Source organism: Microchirus variegatus (genome assembly GCF_963457635.1).
Source record: "Microchirus variegatus genome assembly, chromosome: 3".
Classification (NCBI taxonomy): domain Eukaryota; kingdom Metazoa; phylum Chordata; class Actinopteri; order Pleuronectiformes; family Soleidae; genus Microchirus; species Microchirus variegatus.
In genome coordinates, this window is record NC_139804.1 from 5,103,821 (window position 1) to 5,116,885 (window position 13,065).

The window sequence follows — 13,065 nt, forward strand, 5'->3', positions numbered from 1 at the left end:
AGAAAATAAAGCTCGAAAACAGTTTGTGCATTATGTGACTTAATTTGGTGCACACTTGCTTTACAGCAAAATGTCCAGGGAACGCTATCCATACAGGACTTTTGCAGTTTTGGCTTTAGAAAGCACTTACTACAACAATTAAGTGCAATATATATGCCATAGGCATGCAAACTGTTATTACTACCATTACAAACGATGACAAACTGACAAAACGAGCAGATAATACGACAAATTAACAACGATCAATCAAGCAAAGCTGCCGTTGGGGCAGTTTATTTATTTTTCCCAAAAAATTTTGAGTTCAAACCAACTTGTTTACATCAAAGGACACTCACTTGATATTTTTTTTCATAGAGTCGTTGTTGTCTTGGTTTTAGAATTTGTTGTAAAATAGCTTTGTCGTTGTCGGGAACAGATCAGAACAGATGATGATGTGGTAAAAAAAAATATATATACTGGTATAATATTGTGATTGTAAATACATGTACGTGGTTAGTTTATGCCGGTTAGTTGAGCCGGTGAGTAGCAACGTATTTAAACCGGGGGATGTGAATTAATCAAAGTTACAGACACGCACTTGAACGCAGCATCTGTGTGTACAGCGTGTCACGTGACAGGGGGTGATGACGTTTTCGCCACTGGTGATGTGACAAGGCTAATCCACTGCCGCTAGCTCTGGTTAGCAGGTTTGTTGACTTTCGTTTTTTTTCCTGTTTTTTTCTTCTTCTTCTCTGAATCGGAGCAGCGACACAGAAATGGAGCATAGCGGCAAAGAAAAGGAAGCGACCAGCTTAATGGCCGAAGCCGAGAAGAAAGTACGGTCGTCGCAGTCGTTTTTCGGCTCGATGTTTGGGTGAGTATGTTAGCTAGCTGCTGTGAAGCTAATTTTGTCAAGCGAAGGGGCCAACGAAGCGGAAGGTGGATTTATCTGTCAAAACACACGACTACATTCTTCATCACACACTCTGTGATCTTAACGACACGTTACCATTACGCAGTATATACCGTTATATCTTTATAAGTAATGTTACATAAGTACTGAGCGTTATTTTCCCTCGGGTCACTGCAGAATACGTATCCTGACACCCAACTTGGTTGTATGTATACAGTATATTGCTTCAGTTACACAGTGGAGCTGCTGCTCTGTTTGTTTATACGGTGATTTAAACGTGACTCAGCTGCCAGGTGATAATATTGTTGACATTCAATAACATTAGATAACATTAAACTGTGCTGCTCCATATCCTCTGGAACACTGTGTGCTTGGGAGTTTTGGAGCTGTGGCGCCATCGCCTGGATAAATGTGTGTAAGCTTCTGGTAGTACAACAGTACAACAAAACTATTCACAAGTGTATATACACTATAAAATATAACCAGAATTCTTTAATTGCATATAAAGTGTGCTCCTTAGGCATTTTTATGTGTATTTTCTTTGTCATTGACTCCCATTGAATCATTATGTATGTACACAACCGCCAAGAAGAGTCTTAAATGTAGTGGGAGCTTTAAATAAAATCGACCTTTATTGTTATTCCTCTGGATTTAAAGTAAACCACTGAAAGAACCAAGATACACGTGTGATCATGGGTGGTGCAAATTAGATGTAAAAGTAGTTTTAATAATAAACTTAATTTTGTGCTCAGAGGTTAGCAAGCAACAAAAAACAATCTGTACGATCAGTAAGATAATCAGTTTGTGTATTGTTTGTTATTATACTGTTTATCAGATGGAGGGGAAAAAATAACAGCTGCCCTGATTCTCAGGTGTCTGCCAGTGGAAAAATCAATACCAGACATTAGCGATTTTACATTAGAGATATATTATTACATTAGAGTTTGTGGTGAGGTTTGAAGATGCCGCTGTATCCGCCTTGGTGATGTGATAGGAGTCTGTGTCGGATAGCTGACGACATGTGTCATCACACAGGGGTTCCTCCAAGCTTGAAGAGGCCTGTGACATGTACGTGAGGGCAGCCAACATGTACAAGATGGCCAAGAACTGGTGTGGTAAGAATATTTCAAACGTGAAGGAACAAAAGTGTTGTTGGAGTCTTTCCGTCCTCTAACGTGGTGGACATTTTTTTTCTTTTTTCAGCCGCAGGAAACGCTTTCTCCCAAGCCGCCCGCCTTCACCTGCAGATGCAGAGCAAACACGACGCAGCGACAAACTACATCGATGCTGGGAACGCCTTTAAAAAAGCAGATCCACAAGGTAATCATTACGCCGCCTCACCATCACAGAAACATACAAGTGCTGAAGTTCATGTGTAGTACCGGTTTTTTTTTTTTACTAGTTTTATCACACATGAGGAACGAGATTAATCATTTGCTGTGGGGAAATGTAGAAGTAAACCACAGAATCAACTGTTTTATTAAAATTTTTAACAGTCGTTTTGTTAATCCTATAATATACAATGCTTAAACAAACGTGTAGACACTTGCAGTGTTATTCTGTGTATACTAACATCATTATTTTCCCCCAACAGAGGCCATAAACTGCCTCAACAGAGCTATTGAGATATACACGGATATGGTGAGTAAATATGTTAGAAATAGAAGAGGTTTTTTTTTTTTTATAATTGTTTTGTGTTTTTAGCGTCTGATTTACATATCCCTCCTCTTTATTTTGGATTTTAGGGCCGCTTCACCATTGCAGCCAAACATCACATCACCATTGCCGAAATATACGAGACAGAGCTCGTGGACATTGACAAGGTCGGAGGAAATAATCAACTTTTTTCTGCTTTACATATTGATTTCCACTCTTTCAAATGAACAATAACGATAATAATCAAATGTTATAAGCGTGTGTGTGTGTGTTCAAGCTGTGCTTACCTTACCTTATTTCCTGTTTCCAATCCAGGCTGTCGCTCATTACGAGCAAGCTGCAGATTATTACAAAGGGGAAGAGTCCACCAGGTGACTATTAAGATGATTTTTCTTTCTCTTTTTATATTAATGTATACAAATATGATTCAAAATATCATATATATAAATCATTAAGGCCCATAACCAGTATCTCATATGTATTACAGTCACACTAATGGCAATACTTTCTGTTATATGATTCTAAAACATCTTGAAATTAAGCATTTTATTAATACAGAAAGTCCAATCCGATCAGTAACACGGATTCAGTGAAGGAATAAGCTCAAATCCTGTTGTGTTTGTGTTAATTTGTGCTCTTTGAGCTCATTAAATGTCTTTTGGCTGAGAATCTTTTTCTCTTTTTCCCCCCACCTCTCCCTCTCAGTTCAGCAAACAAGTGCCTTCTGAAAGTAGCAACCTATGCAGCTCAGTTGGAACAGTACCAAAAAGCTATTGATATCTATGAACAGGTGAGATACGATGCAGCATTTGTTTTTTTTTAACCATGTGATCGGTCCACTAAGGGCTGTAGTAACTAAACAGACCTGTGATTTGTCATTTTCTTTAGGTTGGAACCCACGCGATGGACAGTACGCTCTTGAAATACAGTGCCAAGGATCACTTCTTCAAGGCGGCGCTCTGTCACTTCTGCATAGACATGTTAAATGCCAAGGTGAGCCATGTCATGGAACCTGTGTCCAGACAGTACATACACGGCAGATGCAGTAGTGTGATCTGCTACTCTAATAATAATAATAATAATAATAATGATAATAATATTCCTCCTCTTCTCACTCAGCTCGCGGTGCAGAAGTACGAAGGAATGTTTCCAGCCTTTTCAGACTCGAGAGAATGCAAACTGTTGAAGGTTGGTATTGAGGCTTTTAATCCCTGAAACAATATAACAGTATAAATCCAGGCCAGGAGGTTTAATTAAACAGTCGGACTTGAATGCTACCTCTGTTTCCTTTTTACTGTGACTTCTGTCCTTGTTTTCATTTAAAAAGTGTTGACAGTGCTTGAACTGAACTGTTTTTATCTCACCAGAAACTTCTAGATGCCTATGAAGAACAGAAGGTGGACGCCTATACTGATTCAGTGAGTTAATCAATTATAGCCAAGGTTTTCGATGATGCTGGGTCTCTGTGATTTCACACTGATGGGATACCAGTGAAAAGTATTGATTGGTGATTAGAGTCTAAAAGATTTACCCTTTTTCTTTTCTTGAAGGCAACAAACAAACAAATGTGTGTTAGGCTTCAAAGTAATACGCACACTCTTTTAGATGGTCACCTTTTTCCTGACTAAAATAAGTGTCAATATTATTGCAATGTAGGTTTTAAAATTGACATTTTAAATCTCCAAGCACTTGGTCGGAACCCACAGATGGGAAGCAGGAGACTTGTTTTGGGTCCCCAAACAAGTTTGCAGAATTTTCCCAACCTTCTTAGTCAAAATGTATCTGTATATGTTTAAAATAAGAAGCATGACATATAGTTTTAATAAATGTAATGTTTGTTTACTAGTTTAAAACCATTCCCAGACGGAAACGTTCTGAAATCACTCATGAGTTTTAAAAAAGAGAAGGTTTTATGCATCACAAAATGTATTGTAGAGAACATTTTAAAGGGAAGGGACATTTTAAATGAACTACAGAAATGCTAGCTCCCCCTTGTGGCACCTGCAAAATACATCCCTCGCATTGAATGTTTTTGAGCTGGAGAGCATTTTTAAACACACTCGGACAAAAGGAGTTGGAGCCCCGACGCTCTGGGAAAGCAAACAGTAACGTTTATGATCTTCTTTCCGTTCTTAAAATATTTCAAGGAATGTCTTCATCCACAATATAGTCTAAACACTGTAGTACATCCACCAAACCTCTGTGTGGCGCTGTAACGCTGCCACAGAAACACAGGAGATGTTGAGCATGCATAAAAAAAAAAAAACTTTACTCTATTACAATGTTACAGTCACAGACTGAAAGAACCAAGCCAGGGGCAACGAAGTAATAAATAATTTTTTTTTCTTTTTTTCTTTTACATTTTACCACCTGTTTTTCCCAAAAATAGCATTTTTAGGGCTCCCCAAATGCCATTTCCTTACATGAGTGGTCACAGGAGGCACTGGTGCCAGTCCATCACAGGGCCACATGGAGACAAACCACCATTCACTTTCACGGTCAATTTAGCGCGTCTAGTTTGCCTTATCCCCAAATTTGCATGTGGATGAAAAGCCAACACGATAAGAATTTAAGCGGATTCTACAGAACTTGTGTTTGTGTGTACGGCCCTGGAAACGCACTCCCTTTTTGCTCTTGGTTAAATCACAAACCTTGTTTGTTTGATTTTGAATTCTAGTTTCAATTCACCCGTTTTATTCACCTTAGTTGTTTATTTTTTTTACATTGTCACATTGTCAAGAATGTTGAAGGGGATATATTATGCAAAATCAACTTTTTAATCATTTTAATCCTTATATTTGTGACTCTGGAGGCCCTATGAGTAGGCAAAGTGTGAAAAAAGATAACTCGGTCATGTTTTTGTGGTCCGCCTTTTCGTTGCTACATCACAATGAGACATTCCTGGAATTGTCTCGCGGAGCTCCGCTTTGTCCGAGGGCAAGTCCGCAAAGTGTTCTATTCTTGTCTGCACAGTGCAGCACAGAGTTCTACACAAACGTCCAGCCTCAGAGGATTTACATTTTATATATGACGGCAATGTGCCGGCTAGAGTCGGCAAATGGCTTTTCCAAATGCTAACTGCTGTTAGCTGCCGTAGCCTCCGTGACGCTTACGTAGTTTCCTGTGTCTCATTTGCATATTTAAAGAGACAGGCGCTCAAAAGCAAGCGTTCTGAACAGGGCTGTTTTGGCAGAGTGATTGAACTGCTGTGGTGCTTGATCCTTAAGGTGTTTTGACCAAAGCATGTCACAGACATGTTCATTAGGACACCAGGGAAGTAGGTTAGCTTGGAGAAATAGGGTATAATATGTCTACTTTTAGAAGTGCTGTATAAATAAAATTGATGACGTCGTTTCTCGTGTCTCAGGTGAAGGAGTACGACACCATCTCTCGGTTGGATCAGTGGCTCACCACCATGCTGCTGCGCATCAAGAAAACCATACAGGACGAGGAGAGCGACCTCCGCTGACTTCCCTCCGTTCTCGACAAACGAAGGATTCGTTTTGCCTCGAGCCGGCCACTCCCACTTAATTCTTTAACCATTAGCCCGTGTATTCCTTCACAGACAGTTCTCCTCCTACCATCTGCAGTATACTTTCTTGCCTTTTTTAATCTGCTCAACTCAAACCTCCAACAACAATGGTCTTTATAGTTATGAACACTACCTTCCTGAGTGCACATTGCACACATTATGTTAGATATATCTTTATGATTCCTGTGTTGGCCTAGTATTAGTTAACATTTTACATAATTGGGCTGCAATACCAAATACCAGCGTAATATAATATAAAGGCTTTATTTTATTTTTTCGTTAGTGTATGAAAATGGATGGGACGACACCAACGTGACACTTGAGACCTGCAAATTCTATTTTCCAGAAAATGTGCATTTGATTAAATGAAACCGACCAAAAAAAGTCCTCATGAGGAGTAAAGCAGTCGTGTTGTTCTTGGTACTTTTACTGCAGGTCACATCGTGCTGTCTCCAGTTCACCTGAGCTCCTCCTCCCCTCACGCAGAGAGCCCCGGGAGTACCCGAGGTTATTCTATGGCAAATGTTTCCTCTGCCTCTTCCTCTTCCTCTCTCAGGACATGAAAAGATAGACACAATTAAAAAAATAAAGAAATATCACTATAATATTAATAATGGCTGCTTTTATCAAGAGCTGTTGATAAATTAGCTAATTAATTTTGCCATTTCCATTTAAAGTGCTTTTATTCCACAAAAGACCCTTTTTTTTTTTTTAAGACATTTGCATGGTTTGGTTTGAACGGAGACGTTTTTCCACTGAATCGAGACATTTCGCGCCTTATTTCTTTGGTTATTGTCTGATTTGTTTGTTTTCTGTCGATACTAAAACAGGCTGCGAATAAACGCCTGCACCAAATGCAATACAGTGAAGACGAGGAAGCTTTACTGATCTGAACACTGTGCCCGTGTATCCTCCGGATGATTTTTGTCTTAAATAATTTGTATAACAGTGATGTTTCCTGTCAATAATAAAAATCGGAATTGTCGTGGAAAAATATTGGTGAGAAGAGAAATAACAAGTCTTTTTTTCCCTTCTTCTTTTAGTAATCAAACCGGGTTGGTTACAGAGAATTACTCGGACACAGGCTCCACCACAATGATTCAATGTTCCTGTTTACAAATGCACAGTTACTCTGTTATCTACGTGGTGGTTCTGTGGCACATTTACATATTACTGCTTCTAGTTACAAGTCACAGTTAATATTATCAGGAAACTCTCCAATTTAAACCCGCATTTCCATTTTATGTTTTTGTTGATGTTGGCTTCCTCAGAAGCAGGTTATTTGCTTGTCGTCAAAGCAACAGGTTATCTGCTGTAGCACAGCGTGTCATTCATTGATGCCGGTTGTTAAAAATATCAAGTAGGACGTAACAAGCACTTAAAGGTACAATAGGCCGTCATTTATGGCATGGTAATTCTGCCCCCTTAATTAAGTGCTTATCTCGAGATGAACCGGTTTACTCTTCACTCTAACGTTTTCAGTAGGCCTTCTGCAACTTATCCTGTTTGCAAGTCTTCGAAGAGTTCTATTCCATCTTTACTTCAACTTAGACCCACTTTTACGAAGGAGTATAAGGGCCAACCCAAGAAAAAAAAAAAAGTCAGACAAAAAAAAGCCGGTGCAAAAAAAAAAAATGGCACAAAAAAAAGTAATGAAAAAGAAAAAAAAATCCGGCATAAAAATATATTAGTTGGCCAATTAATTGGCCATGGCTGCTGAAGAGACTGTGTCGGAAACTTGGTTTGTTCAGGGGGATAAACCATAAAAATTTGGAGGAGGTGGCCGCATTCATACAAAATGAAATAGCTGGAATAGGGCAGATGCATCGGGTACCGATGGTTGCACCTGCGTGCGATCCAGAGAGGTTTTTTTTATTTTTTTCTTGTGACAAATTTTTTTTCTTGTGCCAGATTTTTGTTTTTACCGGCTGTTTCTTTTTTTTTTTTTTGGGTTGGCCCTAATACTCCTTCGTACACTTTACACTACGCTTTTCGCGTCAGCGCCAAAATTTCCCGCCATTGTGACGTCTTTAGACACAATGCCCGGAAGTCTGGCAGGACACCCGCGGCGCTTACAAGAGTGAATTCCAATTCCAACATTTCCAACATTTCAAATGAACTACTTTTTACTTCTACTTGAGCACATTTTCAGATGACTACTTTTACTTCTACTTGAGTAATATTTCATCAAAGTATTGGTACTTTTACTTGAGTACAATATTTTAGTACTTTTTCCACCTCTGTCGATATGTAACGTCACTCATGAGTATACTTTTACCGTAGCCCTACATATCTTCATGCTGTCAGATAACAACGGCGACATCATTTCTTCAAAGCGATCTTCAAAGCGATCTTCACAGCGAAGACCTGGGCTTCAGCTTCTCAACATGCATGAGTCAGGGAAAACATCATCAGATTAAAACCCACTCAACAAATGATCCATTTTCCATATCAAGAATAACCCTGTAGCCTATGGGTGAAGCATCGTGGTGGGTGTGTCCTCTGTCTGCCTGAAATCTGCCGGTGCATGTGTTCATATCACTTCCTCCACTGAGGAGCACGACAGCAGCTTTGTGAACCTGTCAGCAGGAGCCCGGTGCTGCTCTTCTCCAGCTTTGTGTATTCTTCTGGAGGTTTGTTTTTTTTATAGTAAGTACTTCAACACACATCATTTCTGGTCTGTCTTTGAACTGTAAATCACCAGGTGAAAGATGGTGGCAAGTGAGCAGTGCTGGTTTGTGATGTTTTTCTGGTTGTTTGTAAAAAAAAAAGCTGTTAAAGGTGAAGTAAGTAGTTTATAGTGCCATCTAGAGGAGAGGCGAGAAATTTACAACAACGAACTGCTCCTCTGCTCACCCCCTCCCTTCCCTGAGCGATACGGTGTCCTCAGCCGGTCAAATGTCGTCCTCGCCGTCTTTCTCCGTGTCAGCAGATGAGGTTCGTGAGGCGAGGGAGAGGGCGAGCTGCCGCGGCCGTAGCAGACGAAGCGGAGAGAGTGGAGGCGGGACTTCCGCTACAAGTAAAGCGACGCTTGATTTGTTCTCTCGCGTTTGTCCTTACAGGCTCCCGTAGAAACGCGACGTCGTGGCAATGCAACCGCGGCCCGCGACCATGTTATTTTACATGACTTTTTGAAACACTACGAAAATGAAACAAAAACTATTATACAGCGACTAGACAATGCAGGAGCACATAATATGTATAAAAGAGTGGATTTTGGGTTATATAAACCCATAAATACTACGCAGTGTCCCTTTAAATCACAATTTTTTTTTTTTCACACGTTACACACTTGCCACATTCATCCTGTGAATCTTGTCTGACACATTCAAAAAGCTCGTACATGACAACACACACACACACACACACAGACCTCAGGTGCAGTGGTTTATTTTTCACCTGTTGCACTTCCCCCGCGGGGGTTCTCCTCCTCCTCCTCCTGCCCGGGTTTTTTGGACTAACCTTGTTTGCCTAATGAGCCACAGGAGAGAAGGATGTGGCCACGAGCATCTCACCAGAGTGTGAGATAATCACCTCAGGCAAATTCAAATTTGTTTTTTATTAAAATGAAGCATCAGATTTTACACTTTGCCCTGCCATCACTACCGATTACCAATGAGCTTGCTCAGTTCAGGTGCAAATCAGTGGTTTTTTTTTCTCTTAACCTGGATCACAAACACTAAAGGAGCTCTATGACGCCGTTTTTTTTTAAATCCAGGAAACGCAAGAACGGACACTAGTAGGTTCTTAAAGTTTACCGGCGCTCTGCCAACTGGGAGAGGCTGATGCAGCAGCCTTAGCAGCGCACAACAGGGGGACGTCTGCAGCTGCAAAGGCCTTCAAAAAAGGTAATAAATGATCTAGAGCTGATGAAACAATTCATCGATTAATCGATTAGTGAGGGAATCGTCAACTGTTTTGATAATCGATTCATCGTTTTGAAGCTTTTTTCCATCACTAAAACATAGATAACTTATTGTTTTTTCGCGTCTTAAATGTGAATATTGTCTTTGTTTCTTTGCTCCACATAAAATAAATCGTTTTGCGGACAAAAACGAGAAAATAATCGACCGATTAAAAAATAATAAAAAATAATCGTCAGTCGCAGCTCTAAAATGATCACCATATAGTAAGAAACGACATATGTCATATATGAATGATGGTGGGTTGATATTGTAAGACTGGATCAACATTTCGTCAAATACGTGTACTAAGCAGTGAACGTGACCTTTTAACCTGAGTCGGCGCATTCATTCGACTGAGCGGTGAATCGTGACGTTGAACGTCTCTCTCTGTCATCACTCAATATCTCATATTCTTGCATGTTGTAATCGTCTCGTCGCCGGCTGACGGCGACGACAGCGACGGCGTGGCATTTCCTGGCATCGGTTTCACAAGAATGCAACTCTTCTCATATATCGCCATTGTGCGTATCAAAACACTGAAGTCCCGAGTTGTGTGATTTGCCGCTAACCCTCTAGAAAACCAACGTCTGAAACTATATGTCGTGATTTATTTATTTGCCCAAAGGCCTTCAATCAATGCGTCGCGTGTAACTGACGGTAACTATTCCTGTCAACGCATGAACGCAAACATCGGCGTTATCAATGTTTCCTTTTAAGTCCGTTTGGGGGAAGCGCATGGACGAAACCCGGACGGTTGCCAGTTGAAGTCCTTGGATCAGATCCAGTGTTGTGGTCCTATAGTGCTGATCCCAAGCCTGGATAAGGGGAATCCAGCGTGAAATCTCTGCCAAATCAAATAGATTAAGCTGGTTATCATTGAGTCTGAACATATTCACTGTGAGTGTGTTCACATACACACTAAAAAAACTAATTATTATCGGGTTTTTGTAGTTATCTGGTTATTCAAGTGATCCATCATTATTGGCTTATTGCCGTCAATAATCTCATTTCTTGGAGACATGTATACCAGGGGTCTCAAACTCAAATAACCTGGGGGCCAATGCGCATCTATTGGACTAGATAACTGTTCACAATACCACATGTATACTTAATAATACTATTTACGATGCAAAATGTATGTATTAATATGAAAAACAGACATTTATTTGAAATGACATAAATAATAGTGTGGACAACTGTCATTCAAATTTGTACTAGGAGCCGTTTCGGGGCCACTGTCATTCGTGACTCGGGCCCTAACAAGTGTATTTATGTATATATAATTGAATGTTGTATATGATACATTTAATAATGGGATAATTATGACCAAATGTCTTATTATTACTGTTATAATAAACATTGCTAGCAAACATATATTATATTCTATCACCTCGTGAGTTCGTGGGCCATGTTTTCATTATAACATGATATTAAGTGGGGGGGCCGCATGTAATCGATTGGGGGGGCCGCCAGTTTGAGACCCCTGCCTTATTCCAGTTACCCGACTGTTGCCAGTAATCGTTTTTTTTTTTTTTTTGTTAGTGTGCATGTAAACCCACTCACTGTCTTCTTGGTAGTCAGACAGATTGAAGCCTTGTGTGGTTGTGGTCTTCCTCAGAGGGGTCGCGTGACGTGACATGCTTCCTGTTTGATACAGGATGTCAGGCGGCAGCAGACGTCGTGTCGTGAAAAAACCTTATTTCTCTGTCTGGCTGAACAAAACTGAAGCTCAGCTGGTTATTACAGTGAGACATTTCTTTATTTATTTATTTAATAGGTTTACAACAAAATGATGCCCAGCTTGTAGTACTGCACTGCACCACCAGGGAGTGGATTTGATTTCTGTGCCCCCTGGAGATCTTCAGATCCAGGTGAGGCTCTTCAGAATAGATTCCTGCAATTGAACTGTACATAAGACAGCTTCCAGTGAACTGCAGGTCAGTTCCATTGTATCTGTCACATGTGTCACACACACACACACAACACATCCTGTACGTGTGTCAAAGTAAAAGCACTGAAGCGTTTCAGTTCGATGTTATCTTCCTCTTTTAAAAAACAAAAAACAAAAAAAACAAGACTCCTATTGTAAAATACGTGCAGGATCTCTGCCATGACGAGATAAAACCCGCCATGTTGACTTCAGTATTTGGCCATTATGCCTGGAATGTTGAGAATAAAGTTGGAATATCATGTCAGCTATAATCTTAATGTAATTAAGTAATAATAATAAACTAAATTTTGAAAAAAGAGAGAAACCCTTACTCTAACAAAAACCTCAATCTAACCATAACCCTAACCCTAAAACCAGGTCCTAATCCTCAAAAAGCCTATTAAAGTTGTGTGGACCAGCCAAAATGTCCTCACAAAGGTAGGTTAGCTGGACAGTTGGTCCACACAGCCTATTTAAGACATGTACACACACACACACACACACACACACACACACACACAGTCTGGTTTCCATGAGATCAGAGGACATTGCATTAACTTACATTCATTTCCTGGAGACTTACTCTGACCTTACTGATTTTTATCACCACAAGGACGTTGAGTCCCCATAACGTAACAGTGTAAACAGATTAAATAAAGGCCACATTATACTTGACGTATTTATAGTTTGGCAGCGACGTTGTCAGCGGTGATCAGCTCCGCCTCTGTGGACGCTTGGTGCGCACTGTGACTCGGCCTGTCCTGAGGACCAATCGCAGCTCTTGCCGTCTCCGTTGTCCCTTGACGGAGTGACGGACACTTAAGCCCAATTTATACTCCTGCGTAAAGTGCTCTGCAGGTTACGCAGAGTCCTCTGCGTCGACCCAGAGCCTGTCGAAGAGCCTCTGCGTCGTCTCTGACTGCACAAAATATTTTTTAAGTGTCCGTCACTCCGTCAAGGGACAACGGAGACGGCAAGAGCTGCGATTGGTCCTCAGGACAGGCCGAGCGAAGCTGCTCTGTGCCGGCTCACAGTGCACACCGAGCGTCCACAGAGGCGGAGCTGATCACCGCCGACAACGTCGCTGCCAAACTATAAATACGTCATATCTTAATACACACAGCACATGTTTAGACTCTAAATGGCCAAT

At 40.6% G+C, this 13,065-nt stretch overlaps 1 protein-coding gene across 1 annotated transcript; it reads left to right on the forward strand.

Annotated features, from left to right (window-relative positions):
* The first annotated feature begins 648 nt into the window (after positions 1-648).
* On the forward strand, positions 649-7,063 carry napab (N-ethylmaleimide-sensitive factor attachment protein, alpha b). Its single transcript, XM_083886773.1, has 11 exons — positions 649-853; positions 1,928-2,007; positions 2,096-2,212; positions 2,487-2,533; positions 2,638-2,715; positions 2,864-2,919; positions 3,254-3,338; positions 3,437-3,541; positions 3,668-3,736; positions 3,916-3,966; positions 5,916-7,063. Exons 1-11 carry the CDS (start codon positions 756-758, stop codon positions 6,015-6,017), a joined length of 888 nt encoding a protein of 295 aa, XP_083742899.1. The 5' UTR covers positions 649-755; the 3' UTR covers positions 6,018-7,063.
* The last annotated feature ends 6,002 nt before the right edge of the window (positions 7,064-13,065 follow it).